The following is a 26,128-nucleotide window of genomic DNA, read 5'->3' on the forward strand; positions in this document are numbered from 1 at the left end:
GATGAAATTCACCTATATGGGTGTGGAGGTGGAGGCCGCTTTCTATGTGAATCTAGGCGAATTCTCTAGAGCACTCATGAAATCCAGGTAATAGTGTATGGCCAAAACGCACCGAACCGCAGAATCACTTGCAGAGAAAGAGTTGTGTGAGTGGCATGTACTTGTGATCTACATTAAAAGGATTCAGGTTCAAGACTATGGTGTCACCTGATTCCTACAAACCTGTCTTACTTACTCTAATGTCGGTTCAAGTCTATGGTGACACCGGCACCTTTGCATAACTATTACGCTTTAATCCGAAAGGGTTTTATTTTAAAACATGTGGGGGATTGTTATATTTTATTTTAAAATAGTATTAAAATTTGAATTTTCAAATTTTTGATAATTTTCCTTCAATTTTGAAAAGTTGTAGTACTTTTGAGTTGTGGGTTTTATCCCACATCGGATTTGACATAGTAAACTATCTTGTATATAAGATAGTCTTTTTGCTTAGGGCTTGAGCCCCTTTCAGGGGGCATGTGAATTTGGTCCTGTGGGGGGGGGGGGGGCTATGCCAATAGCTCTAATCTATGTCATTGACCACACGCGCGCGCGCGCGCCGATCCGAGCCGAGCCGAGCCGTGCCGTGCCGTGCCGAGCCGAGTCCGAGCCGAGTCCAAGTTCGAATCCGAGTCCAAGTCCATGTCCGTGTCCGTGTTCGTGTGCACATGCGCGTGCTCGACCCGACGCAAAGCGACGTGACGGGACGGGACGGGCTGGGCTCGGTTGGGTGCGGATGCGGGTGCGGGTGCGGGTGCGGTGTGTGTACTCACATGAGTGTGTGTATGGGTACTCGCAGAACTCTATGTGCGGGAGTCTACTCGCATTTGTGCTTTTTCGTTTTAAACCAGAGAGATGCATCCCTTCCGGTTGGTCGCACCTGTTGAGTTTAAACCCAACGGACCTAACCTTTTATAAAGGGTGCTTATGCACCACTTCGGAGTCTATATAAAGACTACCAATTCCAGTTTTAAATATACGAAATTATTATTTCTCTAATAAAACTCTCTCTGATACAATTTTAAGAATTTTACTGAGTTCATCGCTGAGTCAACTCAGCACTTTCGAATTAAACTGCAAGTGGTTCGAGCCCGTGTACAGTGAGTGCACCGTTGGGACCGGGTCATAGTCGTTGTATCCTGGAGGTCGATTGCTCTGGAAACCTGTTGCACTTGGGACGCTGTCCAAGGAGAGCAAATTCGATTTCAAGCCGAGTGACTCAGTCACGCCTCGACTCAATTCAATAAGTTCTTCTTTCTCAAATTTTATTTTATTTTTATTTTTTTTTAGTTCTTGATTTTTAATAGTCTATTTAATTCAACCAAATATTCTAACACTCGTTTTCGTTGATGTAGTACGATGCCTTTCTCAAGATTAATATAATGACTCGTCTAGGTATTTTGAGCACTTTGGGAGTCGCCACTAGCTAAAATAAGGCTTTGGAATCTACAGTTGGTTAAAATCCATATAATTGCTTAAAGAGCAAGAAAACCGCATAATTCTCGACTCGAGGGTTGAGTCCACCTACGGGTCCATTGGGCTGACCTGCTTTTGAGGTGGTTTCAAGCCAACCTAAATTAGTAGCAAGTTAGGCTTAGGCTAGAAATGTGACCCCTAAATAGGTCAGGCTTGATTTGAATTGGGCAAGACAACCTTACCTGACCTGACCTAAAATCTGAAACAAAAGGGCGCGGATTGGATACTGACAAGGTCAATAGCCAAATTGCTACTGAAGTGACGTAACCAAGCTATGTGGACCCCACCATGATGCATATGTTGTATCCATACCATCCAACCATTTTTAGAGATCGTTTTATGGCATTTCAAAGAGAATGAGATAGATCGAAAGTTCAAGTGGACCCACCATAGAAAATAGTGGGGACAGTGACATCCACCGTTCAAACTTCTTAGGGGCTACAGTAGTTTCCGATGAAGCTAATACTTTTGTTTTCACTTCATCTATCTCTATGTTAACGTATGAATAAGATGGATCTCAAAAATACATCACTGTGGGCCTTGTAAATGTTTCAACGGTGGGTGTGACGGGTCCCACGGTTTTCTATGGTGGGTCCACTAGAAAGTTAGATCTATCTCATTCTCTTTGTAATGCCACAAAACGATCTTTACAAATGGTTGGACAATATGGATACAACACATGCATCATAGTGGGGTCCACGAAGCTTGGTGATGTCACTTCAGTAGCAATTTAGCTACTGACCTTGTCAGTATCCAATCCGCGCCCGAAACAAAACAAAGAAAAAAAGGTTTATACTTAGGTAATTAAGAAGCAATTAATTTTTAAAAAACCTCTAATGACTTTTGAAAAAAAGCTATTGACGGAAATGACTTTGCTTCTTTAGTTTTTTTTTTTCTTTTTCTTTTTTAAATTAGAAAAATACTAGTAATTATCTTAAATATCATCTTCTTCTTCTTCTTATTTTTCTTTAAAAATAAAAAAAGAATGAAAATAAAAATATCAAATAAATTAAACAACTTATCTCCATCTTTTTTCCTTCCTCATTAAAAAACAAATAAATAAATAAAAACAGTAACTAATAAATAGAAAAAAAAAAACGTTCTTAATGTTTTTTTTAAAAATAGATATAAGAAATAAAAAAACAACTTACTTTCTTTTTTCATTCTTTTCTTTTTCTTCTCCCTCATTTTTTTCTTAAAAAAAATAAAAGATAGCTAATAAATAGAAAAACATTCTTAATCTTTTTAAATAAAAAAAAAATATCAAATAAATAAAATAGCTTACTTTTTTCTTCATTTTCTTATTCCACCATTAAAAAACGGATAAATAAATAAAACACATGTATCATGGTGGCCTCACAGAGCCGCTGACAGGACCGTCCAATTCAAGCTAGGTCCTGGTGCGGGTACTACCCAATCCGCGGTAGGTCCGGCCTATTGTAAATTTCAGGAAGGCTTGGGGCGACAGGAGTTCCGTATCAGTTTATCCGTGTGGAAATAACCCTATGAACCGTTTGGATGGCACATAAACATCATAGTCAGCTCCAAGAAGGTTTCAACGGTGGACGTTCCTAATCCCACTGTTTCGTGTTGTATTGATCACCTGAGTTTTGGATCTTCCTGATTTTTTCAGAGTTTCTCTCTCTTGGAGAGAAGCGAAAGAAATTGGGAGAGTCGAGATGGAATCTCTATCCGATGATCTCATCGTCAACATCCTTTCAAGACGACCCGTCCAAACTCTCTCCAGGCTAAAGTGCGTATCTCCCCACTGGCGAAGGCTAATCTCAAGCTCTCCTATACTCTCCGCAAAGAAACCTTTCTTCGTCTTCTCCACACGCGGTCAATATGAGAACGACGGTTCCTTTATCATCCACATATCCTCCGAAGACCACCATGGTAAAGTTCAAAAAACCTTCACGAAGAAGGTGATCAATGTCGTGGACTCACTTCAAACTTGCGCCAGTTTGGTGTGCCTCATTGGATCGGGCTACATCTATGTCTGCAATCCAAGCACTGAAGAATTGGTAACCCTTCCACGAGCTTCTCGCAGCGCTATAAATGGTTTCGGTTTTGGATATTCATACTCCACAGAGCAATATAAAGTCATACATTTGTTCTATTCGGGTTATGATATGAGGGATAATCCCCAAGTAGCATGTGAGGTCTTTACTTTAGGCTGCGAGGAATCCTCTTGGAGAAGAGTTGAGAATTGTCCATATTATGTTTATTTCTCTCCTCCACCTTTCGTGGAAGGATCTCTACATTGGGTTATTGATGATTACTACCATACCCCTTATGATGAAGTTATACTTTCGTTAGATCTCGACAGAGAGGAGTTTAGAGTGATTCCACATCCAGAATGCTGTTCGACCTCCGATTCATACAGGCCGCGGCTGCGTTTGGTGGAGTTGAGGGGATGTTTGTGTGTCGTAAAGCCTACTCAACCTTCAAAACTTAGCATATGGATGTTGAAGGACTACAAGAATGGCCCTTGGGTGAATGAATATAACCTCGACCTTTTGTCCCTTGGTGGTTATGATATAGTTCCTAGAGCTATCCGAAGCGATGGGACGATCTTGATGGAGACGCCTGGTAAAAGATTGCGTTATTATGACCCAGAAAGTGGGACTTTTACCCAATTTAACAGAATTGAAGTCGAGGGTGGGTTCCTCTTTGGCTATTATGTTGAAGGCTTGTACTCGTTGGCAAGTAGATGATTTTCACAAGGTACTTAACAACAATGCCCACAGAATTAATTCCTTATATTCAAATGATTACTCACATGTCTTTTATGATACCAATAACTATGCCACTAAATACATGTGAATGGGTCCTGAATTTGGTGATGTTATCTAGCTTCTCTGTAGAGGTTTGTAAAATGTATTTGTGTGTAGAAGATTTCTATTCCCTGTTATCTTTTAGGAAAGTGTTGTAGCATAAGATATCCAAATTTCTAGTGATATGGTTGCATTCAAGTGATATCACTTAAAGCAAATTGCTCATCTTAATTCTACCTTTTATATATATATATATATATATATATATATATATCTCCAACTGATATGAAATATGAAAATGTGCTTCTAAAATGATTTACGCTGCATGTATCAAGGACACTTGAGTAATGTTCTTACTTCTTGGGCTTATTTAATTTTCTCCTTTTAATTTTATTTTTTTACCATAACTACTCTTGGTTTCATCAAATGGCTAAAATGGCCAATCTGGAATGTTCTTTCTCTAGCATATTAAGGAATTTTAGTAATTTATTAAGAGATCATTCAGTAAGGATGTCTACTCCTTGAAGAAAATTGCTTTTTAATTTTCAATTTCTCTTATGCGTGTGCCCATCCACACACATGAGAACGTGTGCTAGTATGGCAGGCGTGGAAGATCCGAGCTTTCCGTTTGATTGGAAATATTGGTTAGACTAGCGGCGGACTTCACATTGTGGGTGAGCAACAAGTGTGGGCCCAAGAAAGTTGAGGTAGGATGTTAGTCGTCCAACAAAAATAGTTCAAACCAGTAATGTTTCAGACCCCATGAATCTTCACTGCCCACCATAAAGATGGAAGGATGGTCTGAAATAGCTCTGGAGTAGCCCGTATTGAATGACATTAGGAAACATCTCTTCCCACTCACTGGAGATTAGGAATCTTTCAATCCTGGACATAGTGACTCTATTTTGATTGTTGGACCACATTAATCTGACTCTAGACAGCATTCAATTCATCAACACATGAGACTCCACCCAATAGGAGAATCCCTGCATGCTTCTGTCAATGATCATCCCATTCAGCTCCTCAATTTGGGAGTCACATCACGTTGAAGCCTCCACCTACACACCATGGCACCTTCCATGTTTTTGTCTTCATTGTGCTCCCCCCAAGGCTGATTCCTAAGATTGTCCATTAGGACCATTAATTGCCGAAAAGACCATTTCCTTCTTGTGAGAACCACCTTCAACATAACCAATAATGAGAACTACCTCGACGTCCATTCCCCTTTTAATAAAAAGAGTAGAATCCAAAATGATTACAATTCCACCCGCTGCTCCCATTAGAATTTGAGGTCACCCAATCAAAATGGTTTCCAGCCCAAACTGAAGTAGTCGAATCCATGTCCCAAGACTGCATTTTTGTCTCTTAAAATGTCATAGTTTGCAGTTTCTGTAACTTATAAAATTGCCTTACCTGAATTTGTTTAGCCTGGTGCCCAAACCCCCGCATGTTCCAAGAAATGATATTTTATGGAGAAATGATTCCAGACCTTGTACTCTAGTTGCCTTGCCTTCTTACCGGATGAACCTAAAAGCACTAGTAGCAACTCCCCTCCCATCAATTTCCCTCTCTGCTCACTGCCATGATTATTGTAATTAATAGAAGAAACTAAATTTACAAGTTCCCTCTTGTCTGCTTCTCTCTCTTGACCTCTCCCCAACTTTCTGTTTTAGCACCTTCTTCCTTTCTTCTAGCATTTTGGAACAATAACATCATCGTTACTCTCTTCAAATATCATAACCCCTACAGCTTTTTCCACCCTTCGAATGAAGCCCTTGATTCATTGTATGTCTCTAATGCTGTAGTTACCAACCGTGTTCATTCCTGATCGATTAAAGTTCTCTATTGACTTGTTTTACTCATATAATCTTCTGATTCTTCCCCTGTAAAGTCCAAATTATTATTATTATTATTATTATTATTTGTCCTTGAAGGATTTTCCACCGTAGAAGTGAAATGAAGATTGGATCATTGTCGTGAAACTAGTCTTTTACATCTTCCATTGTCAATTGCAGGCTTCTTGGTTCCAACCAATTGTCTAAACTTAGAATTTGAACCCATCAATATTGTGGCTGACTCAACTGGAATCCCAGCTCCTCATAGCACCACATAACTTGTTTCTAGGCATTGAGTGGTTCAAAGCCAAAGGTCATCACGTTAAGGTATTTGAATGCATTGCTTAGGTTCATGTTCCTTCTTAAAAGAGGCAAAAGTTAGATAATGATAATGTGAAAAGCATATTTATGTGTTATAATGTTCAAACTAAAGGCTAATTGTTTTTGTCATCCCTCTCACAAATAAGCATATTATTAGCCACGATATGATTTTTGATGAACAAAAAACATGAGAATGCAATGAGTCTTTATAGCATAATCCATGTGAAATTTAGGAGAAAGGTGGTCTATTGGAAGTTGATGGAAATCATGGTGAGTTAAATCCTTCTTCATCAAGTGCATCACCAAGTTCATCTTCCCTATCAAATTGTTCATCTTCCCTATCAAATTGTTCATCTGGCAATTCACTAAAGTCGACGAGCCAAGTTAATCTGAGGAAGCTGTGAAACACATGGAATAGTATTGAGCCATAGATTCGGAAATTGCATCATCGGAGAAAAATCAGACCTGGGAACTTAAGGATTTGCCTCCAAAGAAGGAAGCTGCTAGATTGAAATGGATATACAAAACAAAGCATAATTGGATGGCTCAATAAAAAAGTTCAAGACAAGATTTGTTGCAAAAAGGCTACGTGCTATGAGAAGGTATTGATTTCAATGCTAGATTTGATACAATTAGAACAATTTTAGCCTTACCTACTCATCATAAATGGAGTATCTTTCAATTTTGATGGGGACATCCCGCGCACGCCGTCCACACGTGCACTCACACCACCCCCCTACACACGTACGTACGTAGAATGAGGACCCCACCATCGATCTGACTTGATGACAACGTCCAGGGAGGGCCTCCTAGCTAGAAGACAAGTTTTGGTTCAAAAAGTGGGCCCGATAGTCAAGAAAAACCCATCGTGGGATCTTATGATTGTGGTCCACTCGTCGGATTGATTTCATATTTAAAGTTTTGCTTATTGTTATTATTTAGAACATTGTGAACCCTTTAAATTTCTTTGTTTGGTTTTTATTTTAATTTACTTCATCGTCAAGTAATAGGTTGCGCACATGGTGTGAGTTTTTGGGGTATAGGTTTTTTCCTATAAATAGACACCCCTTGTAGATCTTTTAATTCATTCAAGTTTAATAAAATTCCTTTATTTTTCTACTCTCATAGTGAGTTGTGGAAGAATTCAAAAGTGGGTGTGAAGCCCTCCCCTTTTGAAGGGCTAACTACCGTGGTGTGAAGCCACATTGATCCCCACTCACCCCCATCCTCCATCATCTCTCTTTTTCATATTCTACCACCATTCGTGCTTCAAATTCGTCCTTTGGTGCAGCAGTTTTCTTCTTTACAGCAAAATTCCAGATTTTGGCCTTGTAAGAGGGTAGGAACTTCGGCGGAGCACCATGTACAAGCCGTAGTTCGGATTGACCTGAAACTTTGGAGTTTTGGATCACACCCCTGGCCGACCAGGGCCAAGGAGAGTTTTTCCGCAATCGACGCCCCCGCGAGCGCCCCAGGCCTGCTGTCCACACGCGGGAATTGTCTTTGGTTTAGGTTTTATTCCTCTTTGCCTCCTTATACATGTTTTCTTCATAAACCCTAAACCTAGATTGTATTTTTCCTAATTTGTTTGCCGTTTTCATCACCCTAGGGTTCCTTAAATTGAAATTGGAGAATCCGTTGGATTAGAGACTGATTTTTATGCATGTGTGGTTGATTTCTATTTTCCTTTGACATCGTTTGGTTTATAATTTTCATTGACCCAGTCCTAGCCTTTGTCGGCCTGGACCCGCATAGATTCCCCTTTTAATTGAATGATTTGGACTGTCATGTGGGATGTGGAATTTGTGTAACTGTTTCTTAATTGGTATGATCTAAGCCTGAATTCTTGCATCTCATACTTAAATTTCATGTCTTGCATCAAATTTGGTATCAGAGCTTAGGGTTCTTATAGGGGAATACATTATTTGTTTAGGGTTAGTTTGTTTGAGACCGTCATGCATCTAAGTCCATCACATGTAGCTTTTAGGAGTCCATAGTCCCTTATTTTATTAACTATATTGCTGGAGTAACATTGCATAGTCCCCTAATATAGAGTCTCACAGGATCATTTAGTCCCATATAGTCGTCGTAGAAAGTCCTTAGGTGAAGTTAGCAAGTTGTACGCCCACACGTATGGGTCATAGTTTTGGCTAGCACCCTACACTAAACATGGAATAACCGTTAGGTCACTAAACAAGCTGTGCCAGCAGATCGAGTCTTGGGGTAAGTGCTTGCAACAAAGCATAGATCAACGCCTTGACCAAATAGAGGCATCGCTTAGGATAAACCCTACCATTAAGGAAGATGGTCAATCTTAGGCAGGTGGCCGGGAGGATTGACCAATGAATGGAGGTGGCTAAGGAAATAGTCATGGGCGTGCACCCGTACCTCCACCCCATGAGGGACATCAAGATCATTATTTTGAGGGGTACAACATGTGCGGCCTTGTGGCTAGAGAGAGTGCACCAGAGGCTAATGTAGAGTTACCCACTGAGGTCATTCCGGTAGTGGATGAGTTTCGTGATGTCGTTTCTGATGATCTACCGGATGAGTCTCCCCTAAAGAGGGATATAGAGCACACCAGAACATGGGACACCATAATACATATAGCCGAGTTTGCGTTTAATAGTTTTGTCGATAGGTCCATAGGTCTCAGTCCTTATGAAGTCGTTACTGGTTATAAACATGGGAAACCTATTGATCTTATCCATATCTCACTGTCTCATAGGCCATAAGAGCCTACAGAGTCTTTCGCGAATCACATTCATTCATGGCATCAAGAAATCAGGTAGAAGATCATGACTAGTAATGAACATTACTCACTTTCTGCAGACCAACATAAATGTTTCAAGGAATTCAATGTAAGGGACTCTGTGATGATCCACATCAGGTCAGCGGTACCCTCAGGGAGCCGTTCGAAAATTACACGCGTATTGCGCTGGACCATTCAAAATTATAAAACGAACCGGTCTCAATGCGTATGTGGCAAATCTTCCACCCTCCATGGGAATTAGTTCCACATTCAATGTGGAGGATCTAGTTGCATTTCAAGGGGGCCATTGATGCATTGTCCCGCCTTTCGCCTAACCATCTTGATTCCTTAGACCTTTCCCTTGATCCATGGCCCCTTCCAGACCCATTTTCCTAGCCTCTACGTTCCATTCCTACCCGTCCCGACCCATTTTCCTAGCCTCTACCTCCCATACCTACCCGTCCCAACCTATTTTCCCAGCCTCTACCTCCCATACCTACCCATCCCGACTCATTTTACCAGCTTCTACCTCCCATACCTACTCGTCCCGACCGTTCTTCCCAACCTCTATCTACCATACCTAAGCTTCACACACCCAGAGAAGAAATAGAGGATATCCTATACCATCAGATAGTTTCAACATTAGACAATGAGTTTCAGAAGTTCTTGGTTAAGTGGAAGTCATGTCCAGCTTCAACTAATACGTGACTCGCTAAGGATGAGCTTCAGAGACTTGATCCTTACATCTTGGAGCGGTTCAGGAGTTTTATTTCGCCAGTGGCGAAATCTTCGCAGCAGAGGAGAATTGATGGGGACATCCCGTGCACGCCATCCAAACGTGCACGCACACCACCCCCCTTGCGCACGTACGTACCCAGAAGGACGACCCCACCATCGATCTGACTCGATGACGACGTCCAGGGAGGGCCTCCTAGGTAGACGTCAAGTTTTGGTTAAAAAAGTGGGCCCGATAGTCAAAAAAAGCTCATCATGGGATCTCATGATCGTGGCCAATTCGTCGGATTATTTCATATTTCAGGTTTTGCTTATTATTATTATTTAGAACATCGTGAACACTTTAGATTTCTTTGTTTTGTTTTTATTTTAGTTTACTTCATCGCCAAGTAATAGGTTGCGCACATGGTGTAAGTTTTTTGGGTATAGGTTTTTTCCTATAAATAGGCACCCCTTGTAGTTCTTTTCATTCATTCAAGTTTAATAAAATTTCCTGCTTTATTTTTCTACTCTCTTAGTGAGTTGTGGAAGAATTCAAAAGTGGGTGCGAAACTCTTCGTTTTCGAAGGGCTAACTACCGTAGTGCAAAGTTACATCGATCCCTATTCACCCCCATCCTCTATCATCTCTCTTTTTCATCTTCTACCACCATTCGTGCTTCAAATTCGTCCTTTGGTGCAGCAGTCTTCTTCTTTATAACAGAATTCCAGATTTTGGCCCTACATGAGGGCTGAAATTTCGACAGAGCACCACGCACAACCTGTAGATCGGATCGACCCGAAACTTCATGGTTTTGGAGCACACCCCTGGCCGACCAGGGCCAAGGAGAGTTTTTCCGCAATTGATGCCCCCTCGCACGTGTGGCTAGGTACCTGGCACGTGCGAGCGCCCTAGGCCCGCTGTTCACACGCGGGAATCATCTTTGGTTCAGGTTTTATTTCTCTTTGCCTCCTCATACATGTTTTCTTCATAAACCCTAAACCTAGATTGCATTTTTCCTAATTTGTTTGCCGTTTTCATTACCTTAGGGTTCCTTGAATTGAAATTGAGGAATCCCTTGAATTAGGGACTGATTTTTATGCATGTGTGGTTGATTTCTATTTCCCTTTAACATTGTTTGGTTTATAATTTTTATTGGTCCAGTCCTAGACTGTGTCGGCCTGGACCCTCATAGATTTCCCTTTTAATTGAATGATTTGGATTGTCATGTAGGATATGGAATTTGTGTAACTGTTTTTGAATTGGTATGATCCAAGCTTGAATTCTTGCATCTCATACTTAAATTTCATGTCTTGCATCAAATTTGGTATCAGAGCTTAGGGTTCTTATAGGGGAATGCATTATTTGTTTAGGGTTTGTTTGTTTGAGTCCGTCATGCATGTAAGTCCATCACATGTAGCTTTTACGAGTCCATAGTCCCTTATTTTATTAACTATATTGCTGGAGTAACATTGCATAGTCCCCTCATATAGAGTCTCATAGGATCATTTAGTCCCATATAATCGTCGTAGAAAGTCCTTAGGTGGAATTAGCAAGTTGTACACCCACACGTACGGGTCATGGTTTTGGCTAGCACCCTACACTAAACATGCAACAACTGCTAGAGTCACTAAACAAGCTGTGCCAGCATATTGAGTCTTGGGGTAAGTGCTTGGAACAAAGCATAGATCAACGCCTTGACCAAATAGAGGCCTCCCTCAGGACAAATCCTACCATTAGGGAAGATGGCCAATCTTAGGCAGGTGACCGGGAGGATAGACCAATGAAGGGAGGTGGATAAGGAATCAGTCATGGGCGTGCACCCATGCCCCCACCCCATGAGGGACATCAAGACCATTATTTTGAGGGGTACAACATGCGCGGCCTCGTGGCTAGAGAGAGTGCACCAGAGGCTAGTGTAGAGTTACCCACTGAGGTCATTCCGGTAGTGGATGAGTTTCGTGATGTCGTTCCTGATGATCTACCGGATGAGTCTCTCCCTAGGAGGGATATAGAGCACACCAGAATATGGGACACCGTAATACCTATAAGCCGAGTTTGCGTTTAATTGTTCTGTCGATAGGTCCACAGGTCTCAGTCCTTATGAAGTCGTTACTGGTTATAAACCTGGGAAACCTATTGATCATATCTCTATCTCCCTGTCCCATCGGCCGTCAGAGCCTGCAAAGTCTTTTACGCATCACATTCATTCATGACATCAAAAATCAGGCAGAAGATCATGAATAGTAATGAACATTACTCACTTTCTGCAGACCAATATAAATGTTTCAAGCAATTCAATATAAAGGACTTTGTGATGATCCACATCAGGTCAGAGCGGTACCTTCAGGAAGCCGTTCGAAAATTACACGCATATTGCGTTGGACCATTCAAAATTATAAAACGAACCGGTTTAAATGCGTATATGGCAAATCTTCCACCCTCCATGGGAATTAGTTTCGATTCAATGTGGAGGATCTAGTTGCATTTCAAGGGGCTATTGATGCATTGTCCAGCCTTTCGTCTAACCATCCTGATTCCCCAGACCTTTCCCTTGATCCATGGCCCATTCTAGACCCATTTTCCTAGCCTCTACGTCCCATTCCTACCCGTCCCAACCCATTTTTCCAGCCTCTACCTCCCATACGTACCCTTCCCAACCCATTTTCCCAGCCTCTACCTCCCATACCTACCCGTCCCGACCAATTTTTCCAGCCTCTACCTCCCATACCTACTCGTCCTGACCGTTCTTCTCAGCCTTTACCTACCATACCTAACTTTCACACACCCAGAGAAGAAATAGAGGATATCCTGTACCATCAGATAGTTTTAACGTCGGACAATGGGTTTCAGAAGTTCTTGGTTAAGTGGAAGTCACGTCCAGCTTCAACCAATACGTGACTGGCTAAGGAGGAGCTTCAGAGACTTGATCCTTACATCTCAGAGCGGTTCAAGAGTTTTAGTTAGCCAACGACGAAATCTTCGTAGCCGGGGAGAATTGTTGGGGACATCACGCGCACACGTGCACATAGCCCCCCTAAGCACATATGCCAGAAGAAGGAGGACCCCATCATTGATCTGGATCAATGACGACGTGCAGGGAGGGCCTCCTAGTTAAGAGACGAAGTTTTGATTCAAAAGAGTGGGCCCGTCAATCAAGAAAAGCTCACCATGGGATCTCATGATCGTAGCCCACTCGTCGGATTGATTTCATAATTTAGGTTTTACTTATTGTTATTATTTACGACATTGTTAACGCTTTAGATTTCTTTGTCTGGTTTCATTTTAGTTTACTTTATCGCCAAGTAATAGGTTGCGCACATGGTACGAGTTTTTAAGGTATAGGTTTTTTTCTATAAATAGGCACCTTTGTAGTTCTTTTCATTTATTCAAGTTTTATAAAAATTCCTGCTTTAATTTTTTGATCTCTTAGTGAGTTGTGGAAGAATTCAAAAGTGGGTACGAAGCTCTCTGTTTTCGAAGGGCTAACTACCGTGGTGCGAAGCCACATTGATCCCTATTCACCCCCATCCTCCATCATCTCTCTTTTTCATCTTCCACCACCATTCATGCTTTAAATTCGTCCTTTGGTGTAGCAGTTTTCTTCTTTACAACAAAATTCCAGATTTTGGCCCTGCAGGAAGGCTGAAACTTCGGCGGAGCACTACGCACAAGCCGTAGATCGGATCGACCCGAAACTTCGAGGTTTTGGAATACACCCCTGGTCGACGAGGGCCAAGGAGAGTTTTTCCGCAATCGACACCCCCTCGCACGTGCGCCCCAGGCCCGCTGTCCACACGTGGGAATCGTCTTTGGTTTAGGTTTTATTCCTCTTTGCCTCCTCATACATGTTTTCTTCATAAACCCTAAACCTAGATTGCATTTTCCCTAATTTGTTTGCATTTTCATCACCTTAGGGTTCCTTGAATTGAAATTGAGAAATCCCTTGGATTAGGGACTGATTTTTATGCATGTGTGGTTGATTTCTATTTCCCTTTGATATCGTTTGGTTTATAATTTTTATTGGTCCAGTTCTAGCCTCTGTCGGCCTGGACCCGCATAGATTCCCCTTTTAATTGAATGATTTGGACTGTCATGTGGAATGTGGAATTTGTGTAACTGTTTCTGAATTGGTATGATCTAAGCCTGAATTCTTGCATCTCATACTTAAATTTCATGTCCTGCATCAAATTTGGTATCAAAGCTTAGGATTTTTATAGGGGAATACATTATTTGTTTAGGGTTAGTTTGTTTGAGACCATCATGCATCTAAGTCCATCACATGTATCTTTTAGGAGTCCATGGTCCCTTATTTTATTAACTATATTGCTGGAGTAACATTGCATAGTCCCCTCATATAGAGTTTCACAGGATCATTTAGTCTCATATAGTTGTCGTAGAAAGTCCTTAGGTGGAGTTAGCAAGTTGTACGCCCACACGTACGAGTCATGGTTTTGGTTAACACCCTACACTAAACATGGAACAACTGCTTGAGTCACTAAACAAGCTGTCCCAGCAGATCGAGTCTTAGGGTAAGTGCTTGGAACAAAGCATAGATCAACGCCTTGATCAAATAGATGCATCCCTCAGGACAAACCCTACGATTAGGGAAGATGACCAATCTCAGGCAGGTGGCCGGGAGGATAGACCAATGAATGGAGGTGACCAAGGAATTAGTCATGGGCGTGCACCCGTACCCCCACCCCATGAGGGACATCAAGACCATTATTTTGAAGGGTACAACATGTGTGGCCTCGTGGCTAGAGAGAGTGCACTAGAGGTTAGTGTAGAGTTACCCACTGAGGTCATTCCGGTAGTGGATGAGTTTCGTGATGTCGTTCCTGATGATCTACCAGATGAGTCTCCTCCTAGGAGGGATATAGAGCATAACAGAACATAGGACACCGTAATACCTATTGCTGAGTTTGCGTTTAATAGTTCTGTCGATAGGTCCACAGGTCTCAGTCGTTATGAAATCGTTACTGGTTATAAACCTGGGAAACCTATTGATCTTATCCCTATCTCACTGTCTCATAGGCCGTCAGAGCTTACAGAGTCTTTTGCGCATCACATTCATTCATGGCATCAAGAAATCAGGCAGAAGATCATGACTAGTAATGAACATTACTGACTTTCTGCAGACCAACATAAATGTTTCAAGGAATTCAATATAAGGGACTCTGTGTTGATCCGCATAAGGACAGCGGTTCCCTCAAGGAGCCGTTCGAAAATTAAACTTGTATTTTGCTAGACCATTTAAAATTATAAAACGAACCGATCTCAATGCGTATGTGGCAAATCTTCCTCCCTCCATGAGAATTAGTTCCACATTCAATGTAGAAGATCTAGTTGCATTTCAAGGGACCATTGATGCATTGTCCAGCCTTTCGCCTAACCATCCTGATTCCCCAGACCTTTCCCTTGATTCATGGCCCTTTTCAGATCCATTTTTTCAGCCTCTACGTTCCATTCCTACTCGTCCCGACCCATTTTCCCAGCTTCTACCTCCCATACCTATCCGTCCCAACCCATTTTCCCAGCCTCTACCTCCCATACCTACCCATCCTAACCCATTTTACAACCTCTACCTCCCATACCTACTCGTGCCGACCATTCTTCCCAGCCTCTACCTACCATACCTAACCTTCACACACCCAGAAAAGAAATAGAGGATATCCTGTACCATTAGATAGTTTCAACGTCGGACGATGGGTTTTAGAAGTTCTTGGTTAAGTAGAAGTCACGTCCAGCTTCAACCAATACGTGGCTCGCTGAGGAGGAGTTTCAGAGACTTGATCCTTACATCTCGGAGCAGTTCAGGAGTTTTATTTCGCCAGTGGCGAAATCTTCGCTGCCGAAGAGAATTGATGAGGACATCCCGTGCACACCGTCCACACGTGCACGCACACCACCCCCCTTATGCACGTATGTACGTAGAAGCACCCCACCATCGATCTGACTTGATGATGACGTCCAGGGAGGGCCTCCTAGGTAGAAGACAAGTTTTGGGTAAAAAAGTGGGCCCGATAGTCAAGAAAAGCTCATCATGGGATCTCATGATTGTGGCCCACTCGTCGGATTGATTTCATATTTTAGGTTTTGTTTATTATTATTATTTAGAACATCGTGAACACTTTAGATTTCTTTGTTTTGTTTTTATTTTAGTTTACTTCTTCGCCAAGTAATAGGTTACGTATATGGTGCAAGTTTTTGGGGTATAGGTTTTTTCCTATAAATAGGCACCCCTTGTAGTTCTTTTCATTCATTCAAGTTTAATAAAAATTCCTGCTTTATTTTTCTACTCTCTTAGTGAGTTGTGGAAGATTTCAAAAGTGGGTGTGAAAATCTTTATTTTCGAAGGGTAGTGCGAAGCCACATTGATCCTTATTCAACCCCATGCTCCATCATCTCTCTTTTTCATCTTCTACCACTATTCGTGCTTCAAATTCGTCCTTTGGTGCAACAATCTTCTTCTTTACAACAGAATTCCAGATTTTAGCTCTGCAGGAGGGCTTAAACTTCGGCGGAGCACCACACACAAGCCGTAGCTCGGATCGACCCGAAACTTCGTGGTTTTGGAGCACACTCCTGGCCGACCAGGGCTAAGGAGAGTTTTTCAGCAGTCGACGCCACCTCGCACGTGCGGCCAGTCCTATGCATGTGCGAGCGCCCCATGCCCTCTGTCCACATGCGGGAACCGTCTTTGGTTCAGGTTTTATTCCTCTTTGCCTCCTCATTCATGTTTTCTTCATAAACCCTAAACCTAGATCGCATTTTCCCTAATTTGTTTGCCATTTTCATCATCCTAGGGTTCCTTGAAATGAAATTGGAGAATCCCTTGAATTAGGGGCTGATTTTTATGCATGTGTGGTTGATTTCTATTTCTCTTTGACATCGTTTGGTTTATAATTTTCATTGGTCCAGTCCTAGCCTGTGTTGGCCTAGACCCGCATAGATTTCCCTTTTAATTGAATGATTTGGACTGTCATGTGGGATATGGAATTTGTGTAACGGTTTCTGAATTGGTATGATCTAAGCTTGAATTCTTGCATCTCATACTTAAATTTCATGTCCTGCATCAAATTTGGTATCAGAGCTTAGGGTTCTTATAGGGGAATACATTATTTGTTTAGGGTTTGTTTGTTTGAGTCCATCATGCATCTAAGTCCATCACATGTATCTTTTAAGAGTCCATAGTCCCTTATTTTATTAACTATATTGCTGGAGTAACATTGTATAGTCCCCTCATATAGAGTCTCACAGGATCATTTAGTCCCATATAATCGTCGTAGAAAGTCCTTAGATGGAGTTAGCAAGTTGTACGCCCACACGTACGGGTCATGGTTTTGGCTAGCATCCTACACTAAACATGGAACAACTGCTAGAGTCACTAAACAAGCTGTGCCAGCATATCGAGTCTTGGGGTAACTACTTGAAACAAAACACAGATCAATGCCTTGACCAAATAGAGGCCTCCCTCAGGACAAACCCTACCATTAGGGAAGATGGCCAATCTCAGGCAGGTGGCCGGGAGGTTAGACCAATGAATAGAGGTGGAAAAGGAATCAATTATGGGTGTGCACTTGTACCCCTACCCCATGAGGGACATCAAAACCATTATTTTGAGGGGTACAACGTGTGCGGTCTCGTGGCTAGAGAGAGTCACTAGAGGCCAGTGTAGAGTTACCCACTGAGGTCATTCCGATAGTGGATGAGTTTCGTGATGTCGTTCTTGATGATCTACCGGATGAGTCTCTCCCTAAGAGGGATATAGAGCACACCAGAACATGGGACACCGTAATACCTATAGCCGAGTTTGCTTTTAATAGTTCTGTCGATAGGTCCACAGGTCTCAGTCCTTATGAAGTCGTTACTGGTTATAAACCTAGAAAACCTATTCATCTTATCCCTATGTCACTGTCGTATAGGCCGTCAGAGCCTGCAGAGTCTTTTGCGCATCACACTCATTCATGGCATCAAGAAATCAAGCAGAAGATCATGACTAGTAATGAACATTACTTACTTTCTGGAGACCAACATAAATGTTTCAAGGAATTCTATGTAAGAGACTCTGTGATGATCCACATCAGGCCAGAGCGGTACCCTCAGGGAGCTGTTCAAAAATTACACGCGTATTGCGCTGGACCATTCAAAGTTATAAAACGAACTGGTCTCAATGCATATGTATTAAATCTTCCACCCTCCCTCGGAATTAGTTCCACATTCAATATGGAGGATCTAGTTGCATTTCAAGGTGTCATTGATGCATTGTCTGGCCTTTCGCCTAACTATCTTGATTCCCTAGACCTTTCCGTTGATCCATGGCCCCTTCCAGACCTATTTTTCTAGCCTCTACGTCCCATTCCTACCCGTCCCAACCCATTTTCCCAACCTCTACCTCCCATACGTACCCGACCCAACCCATTTTTCCAGCCTCTACCTCTCATACCTACCCGTCCTGACACATTTTCCTAGTCTCTACATACTATACCTAACCTTCACAACCTTAGAGAAGAAATAGAGGATGTCATGTACCATCAGATAGTTTCAACGTCGGACGATAGGTATCAGAAGTTCTTGGTCAAGTGGAAGTCACGTCCAGCTTCAACTAATACGTGGCTCGCTGAGGAGGAGCTTCAGAGATTTAATCCTTACATCTTGGAGCAGTTCAAGAGTTTTATTTCGCCAGTGGCGAAATCTTCGCAGCTGGGGAGAATTGATGGGGACATTCCGCGCACTCCGTCCACACGTGCACACACACCACCCCACCTATGCACGTACGTACGTAGAAGGAGGATCCCACCATCGATCTAATTCGACGACAATGTCGAAGGAGGGCCTCCTAGCTAGAAGACAGGTTTTGGTTAAAAAAGTGAGCCCGATAGTCAAGAAAAGTCTATCATGGGATCTCATGATCGTGGCCCACTCGTCGGATTGATTTCATATCTTAGGTTTTGCTTATTGTTATTATTTAGAACATCGTGAACGCTTTAGATTTCTTTGTTTGGTTTTTATTTTAGTTTACCTTATCATTAAGTAATAGGTTGCGCACATGATGCGAGTTTTTGGGGTATAGGTTTTTTCCTATATATAGGCACCCCTTATAGTTCTTTTCATTCATTCAAGTTTAATAAAAATTCCTGCTTTATTTTTCTGCTCTCTTAGTGAGTTGTGGAAGAATTCAAAAGTGGGTGCGAAGCCCTCCCTTTTCGAAGGGCTAACTACTGTGGTGCGAAGCCACATCGATCCTGATTCACCCCCATCCTCTATCATCTCTCTTTTTCATCTTCTACCTCCATTTGTGCTTCAAATTCGTCCTTTGGTGCATCAGTTTTCTTCTTTACAACAGAATTCCAGATTTTGGCCCTGCAGGAGGGCTGAAACTTCGGCGGAGCACCACGCACAAGCCGTAGATCCGATCGACCTGAAACTTCGGGTTTTGGAGCACACCCCTAGCCGACCAGGGCCAAGGAGAGTTTTTCCGCAATCAACGTCCCCTCGCACGTGCGGACAGGTTCTTGCGCACGTGCGAGCACCTCAGGCCCGCTGTCCATACGCGGGAATGGTCTTTGGTTCAGGTTTTATTCATCTTTGCTTCATACATGTTTTCTTCATAAACCCTATACCTAGATTGCATATTTCCTAATTTATTTACCGTTTTCATCACCCTAGGGTTCCTTGAATTGAAATTGGGGAATCCGTTGAATTAGGGACTGACTTTTTATGCATGTGTGGTTGATTTCTATTTCCCTTTGATATCGTTTGGTTTATAATTTTTATTGGTCCAGTCCTAGCCTGTGTCGGCCTGGACCCGCATAGATTCCCCTTTTAATTGAATGATTTGGACTGTCATGTGGGATGTGGAATTTGTGTAACTGTTTCTGAATTGGTATGATCTAAGCCTGAATTCTTGCATCTCATACTTAAATTTCATGTCCTGCATCAATTTTGATTGAAACTTAGCATTTTAAAATTGTTTTTTGCATAAGTTTTGTGTAACAACCATAGGGCTATGAAGTTGTGGGTGAAGAGGAAAATCAGGTTTGTTAGCTCAGAAAAGCTATCTATGTCCTGAAACAAGCACCAAGGGCTTGGTATGATTGGATTTTTGGCCAAAATGGTTTCACAGAAATGAGGGCGAGGAAACGTTGTATGTCAAGTCAAAAGGTAAAGAAGAGGTACTCATTGTTTGTCGTTATGTAGATACAATGGAAGTAATGCCTTGATGGATGAGTTTAGAGAAAGCATCAAAAGGGTGTTTGAAACAATGTTCAAATTATTAGTACTGTTACAAGTATCAATGACTAGGGATATGGAAACATGTATCAGTATCGCCAATACTCAGGAAAAATATCACAGTCTGAGGGAAACATTGGGGAAATGTTGGGTAAAATATGGAATTTTTTAGTGAAAGTTCAGGAGATATTAAAAGACACATGTTTACACATGTAGGAATCAAAATATTGTATAAAACAACTATAAATAATAAGTTTCCGTTACAGGGGCCTAACCACATGTTGTTAAAAAAAAAGGTATAAAATAAATATATAAATTTGGTAGCCAATTAATAGATTGGCCGAGACTCATTAATATATAAAATTCCCACATTAATTAACAGCAAAGAAAACTTTTTCCAACATAAAAATGAAAAAAGTTAGGATTTTCCCAATTTTCTTCATTTTTCACTTAAATGTTAAAATTTTTGCCATAAATCCATGTCAATGCATGAGAATCATGCATAGACATGGATTTTCATCACAATCCATGCTAACATTTGATATATATATATATATATATATATATATATATATAAATAAGTTTGACTCATTTTGGGGCTAATGCTTTGAAATGGCATATCAAAATGGATGGACGGTCTGGATAAAGCACGGGCAGTCTAAGTGCATCCGAGGGCAGTCTACAGTACACTGAAACTCATACACATTAAGATGCACTTTGTATACGGATGTTTCCTTAGTATTGGGGATAATTTTGATGGTATTGCCGATACTGGGGAGCTATTATAAGGGATTCTTCTGAAAGTATCGCTGTTATCGATAATATCGCCAAGCATTGCCAATATTATTGAAAATATCGGTGGTATTTGAAATTTTGAGTACTTCTAGCTGTTTTGGTATCGCTGACCCGTCGATACTGATAATATTGGTGATGATATTGATAATGTTGGTGATATTACTGATAATATCGCCGATATTCAGAACACTGGTTTGAAATGACTAATATTGGTTTGTTGAATTATTTCATTGGATTGGAAGTGAAGTGAAGCAATGATTGGATTTTTATATCAGAAGAGGAGAATGTAAAAGATCTTCTTGAGAAATTCAAAATGGAGAACTGTAACCCCATGAATATCCATATGAACAGAAGTTCAAAATTCAACATTAATGATGGGGAGGTAAAGGTTGATTCAATATTCAAAAAAGAAAAAGAAGTAAATGTTGATTCTCATGTATACTGAAGTTGATTGGATGCTTGTTGTATCTTTCAAACACTCATATTGTACAAGCAACAAGTCTTTTATCAAGATAAATACAATGCTCAAGCATGCTCCACCTTGAGCTGCAAAAGCGGTGTTGAGGTGCCTAAGGGGACAAGTGACTACAGTTTTGTACACTGACATTAACGATTTTAAACTGTGGCTTTTCTGATAGTGATTGGGAAGGTTCAATTGGTGATCGACATGGTTGATAGTTCTGGGTTCGAACCTAACATTGAGGTCTTGGGTTCAAGTCCAGCTTATCTATAAAAAAAGGTTGGATTGATGAGCAAAGAATCACTTCCAGCTATATTTTCAACCTTGGTTCCAGGGGGATATCATCAAAGAAATAACAAGCTACAACTCTATCATCATCACAAGCTGAATCTGTTGCAGTTATTATAGCAACTTTCCAAGTTATTTGATGAAAATAATATTGACAAATAGGAAGAAAAACCAATGGAAGCGACAACCATTTATTCTGATTATCAGTCCACAATCAAGGGGAAGTGACAATCATTTATTCTGATAATCAGTCCAATTCATCAGAGTCGAAGAAAGCATATATGACCATGGTTGGCATATCGACTTGGATGAAAATGATATGATATCACATTGCCTGTCAGTATTGGCCTGTATCGGTCAAAAAAAAGAAGCCAAAGAATACAGGAAAATTACTCGAAAAAGGGAAACAACAAATATTCAAGAATCTTTGTTATATATATATATATATAGTATTGTGGACATATATATAATGGTATATCGGAACTTTCTTTGTTAAGAATGCAGTCTATCAGATTTGATTTGTTGAAAGTAAACCAAATGGGCCCTAGTGGAATACAATTCAAGCATGATGTGGTCAATTAGGGTCCATTACATTAAAAAAAAAAAAACAAAAGAAAGATGAAAACACAAAATAGAAGTGTTAATTTATCATTTTCTCATATTTCCCCATAATGGTCCTTTCCGCTTCGATTTGTCAAATCCCACCCAAATCCTTGTTTTTGATCCCCCAAATAGGCCTAAATTTAGTCTAATATGACTTTTAAAGCTTCCTCTGTGGTTTAAATGAAAAAAAGAAGAGGAAAAGAAGCCAAGAATGGGAAAAAAATATTTTTAATTTGGGTCTTTATGGTCATATCTGGTCCATATTGGCGCCGATATGCCCCAATACGGGCCAATATGGCCCTTTTTTGGGGTGAGCGGATTCCGGCCCATATCTCATGCAGTATCAGGTTGATATGGATATGATACGGATATCCAAAGTCATGGATTTAACACCATTTTGTTCAAGAACTAGTGGGGAATGGATGCATCTAGATGGCATATTGTAGCACCAATAAACAGCATGCTGACATTTTTATGAAGCCACTAATGTTGGACAGTTCGTTTAATTTAGAGAAGTTCTTGGAGTTATCAATTTCTGCATTAGGGGGAATGTTAAAGTTAGCTTCATCATCGCCGTTGTCTTCATCATCATCATCATCTAAGCCTCATCCCAACTAATTGGGGATAATTTTGGTGGGGTGGGTGGTTTACGGATGTTTCCTTAGTATTATAAGGGATTCTTCTGAAAGTATCGCTGTTATCGATAATATCGCCAAGCATTGCCAATATTATTGAAAATATCGGTGGTATTTGAAATTTTGAGTACTTCTAGCAGTTCTGGTATCGCTGACCCGTCGATACTGATAATATTGGTGATGATATTGATAATATTGGTGATATTACTGATAATATCGCTGATATTCAGAACACTGGTTTGAAATGACTAATATTGGTTTGTTGAATTATTTCATTGGATTGGAAGTGAAGCGAAGCAATGATTGGATTTTTATATCAAAAGAGGAGAATGTAAAAGATCTTCTTGAGAAATTCAAAATGGAGAACTGTAACCCCATGAATATCCATATGAACAGAAGTTCAAAATTCAACATTAATGATGGGGAGGTAAAGGTTGATTCAATATTCAAAAAAGAAAAAGAAGTAAATGTTGATTCTCATGTATACTGAAGTTGATTGGAGGCTTCTTGTATCTTTCAAACACTCCTATTGTGCAAGCAACAAGTCTTTTATCAAGATAAATACAAAGCTCAAGCATGCTCCACCTTGAGCTGCAAAAGCGGTGTTGAGGTACCTAAGGGGACAAGTGACTGCAGTTTTTTTTTTTGTTAGCTTGTTATTACACCCACTGTTAGTTCACACTTCCCTGTTTGCCACCCCCTCTAGGGAATTGATACCAAGTGACTACAGTTTTGTACACTGACATTAACGATTTTAAACTGTCTTTTCTGATAGTGATTGGGAAGGTTCAATTGGTCATCGACACGGTAGATAGTTCTGGGTTCGAACCTAACATTGAGGTCTCGGGTTCAAGTCCAGCTTACCTATAAAAAAAAGGTTGGATGGATGATCAAAGAATCACTTCCAGCTACATTTTCAACCTTGGTTCCAGGGGGATATCATCAAAGAAAGAACAAGCTACAACTCTATCATCATCAAAAGCTGAATCTGTTGCAGTTATTATAGCAGCTTTCCAAGTTATTTGATGAAAATAATATTGACAAATAGGAAGAAAAATCAAGGGAAGGGACAACCATTTATTCTGATAATCAGTCCACAATCAAGGGGAAGTGACAATCATTTATTCCGATAATCAGTCCAATTCATCAGAGTTGAAGGAAGCATATATGACCATGGTTTTGAATATTGGTATCGGTGGGCATATTGACTTGGATGAAAATGATATGATATGACATTGCCTGTCAGTATTGGCCTGTATCGGTCAAAAAAAAAAAAAGAAGAAGAAGAAAGAGAGCCAAAGAATATAGGAAAATTACTCGAAAAGGGAAACAACATATATTCAAGAATCTCTCTCTCTCTCTCTCTCTCTCGTATTATTATTATTATTATTATTATTATTTTAGTATCGGAACTTTCTATGTTAAGAATGCTGTCTGTCAGATTTGATTTGTTGAAAGTAACCCAAATGGGCCCTAATTGAATACAAATCAAGCATGATGTGGTCAATTAGGGTCCATTACATTAAAAAAGAACAAAAAGAAGATGAAAGCACAAAATAGAAGTGTTAATTTATCATTTCCTCCTATTTCCCCATAATGGTCCTTTCTGCTTCGATTTGTCGAATCCCACTCAAATCCTTGTTTTTGATTCCCCAAATAGGCCTAAATTTAGTCTAATATGACTTTTATAGCTCCCTCTGTGGTTTAAATAAAAAAAGAAGAGGAAAAGAAGCCAAGAATGGGAAAAAAATAAAATAAAATTTAATTTGGGTCTTTATGGCCATATATGGCCCATATTGGCGCCGATAGGCCCCAATACAGGCCAATATGGCCCTTTTTTGGGGTGGGCTGATTCAGGCCCATATCACATGCGGTATCAAGTTGATATGGATATTATACGGATATCCAAAGTCATGGATTTGACACCATTTTGTTCGAGAACTAGTGGGGAATGGATGCATCTAGATGGCATATTGCAGCACCAATAAACAGCTTGCTGACATTTTTCTGAAGCCACTAATGTTGGACAGTTCATTTAATTTAGAGAAATTCTTGGAGTTATCAATTTCTGCATTAGGGGGAATGTTAAAGTTAGCTTCATCATCATCGTTGTCTTCATCATCATCATCATCATCATCTAAACCTTATCCCAACTAATTGGGATTGGCAACATGAATCCTGTTTCGCCATTCCTCTCTATCAAGGGCCATAACTTCTGTTAGAGCATGGGTCATCAAGTCTATGCTTACTACCTCCACCCATGTCCGCATAAATGACTAATTCTTTGTTTTTTAGAGTAATTTCTTAGTGGAGTATTAAGTCCATAAGACTGTCTTGTATTTGGATTTGTTAATTGTTAGCACAGTGGTTGCTAAAAGTAATGTATTTATTATTGCTTTTGCCTATTTAAGAGTTGCAACCTTGGGAGTCTATGAGCATTGAAGAGAGATTCATCCATGAAATCATGAATGTTTACGCTGTACTCTGCATTTTCTTGCTTTATTGTGGTTTTCTTCCTTCGTATGGTGATGTAATTTGTTGCTATTAAGAGAGCAATACATATCTGTTGAATAGAGAAGATTGTTGCATGGATAAGAGTTGTTATTAAACTGAAAATCATGTTTTAGTTGGATAAGAGTTTATTATTGCAGAATGTGGGTGTGGCTACTTGCAAATGAGTTGATCTTCCAAGTGTAGGCCATCTTTATGTTGTATTCTCTGTTCTTTCGATTTCGATTTGTTGTATTTCAAGGGTTGGTAACTTACACTTAAAAAGTAATTTGGGTTTGATTTTGTGTATTTCTTCTATTACTATGAATTTTGGTTGCTTAGTTTTGGTGTTTTAGATGATGCGTGATGTTTATTCCGGGGATTTTGGGTTTGATTTGGTGTGACCATCTGATTAGTGTTTTATTATAGCAGGGAAATGGGTTGGAATTGGGAGCTTGAACAAATGAATGTACAGCTGCATACATGCAGTTGCGGCCTCCTTCACATTGCATGTTAATGAACGAACGAATCTATGATTGAAAATGGTTATCCAATCAGGATATACAAAAAACGAGACCAATTTCCATGTAGAAAATAACTGCAATGTTTTCCATTTCATGTGGAATATTTATCCTCTTTCCATTACTTCAAACATCCAAATACTAGAAAATGTACCATAAATGCATTTCAATACATCCAAACAGGTA

The 26,128-nt window shown here is 40.4% G+C and overlaps 1 protein-coding gene across 2 annotated transcripts; it reads left to right on the forward strand.

Moving 5' to 3' along the window:
• Positions 1-2,929: 2,929 nt before the first annotated feature.
• Positions 2,930-25,925, forward strand: LOC131231270 (F-box protein At3g07870-like). 2 transcript variants are annotated; one of them, XM_058227409.1, is made up of 2 exons: positions 2,930-4,242; positions 25,851-25,925. In XM_058227409.1, the coding sequence occupies exon 1, from the start codon at positions 3,195-3,197 to the stop codon at positions 4,230-4,232; it is 1,038 nt and encodes a 345-aa protein (XP_058083392.1). In that variant the 5' UTR covers positions 2,930-3,194; the 3' UTR covers positions 4,233-4,242; positions 25,851-25,925. The 2 variants fall into 2 exon arrangements, with proteins under 2 accessions (XP_058083392.1, XP_058083393.1); XM_058227410.1 differs by having other exon boundaries at positions 25,854-25,925.
• The last annotated feature ends 203 nt before the right edge of the window (positions 25,926-26,128 follow it).

Source organism: Magnolia sinica, chromosome 17 (assembly GCF_029962835.1).
Source record: "Magnolia sinica isolate HGM2019 chromosome 17, MsV1, whole genome shotgun sequence".
NCBI classification, from domain to species: Eukaryota; Viridiplantae; Streptophyta; class Magnoliopsida; order Magnoliales; family Magnoliaceae; genus Magnolia; species Magnolia sinica.

Coding starts and splice junctions, on each gene's coding strand:
- LOC131231270 (XM_058227409.1), top strand. CDS start 3,195: ATGGAATCTCTATCCGATGATCTCATCGTCAACATCCTTTCAAGACGA.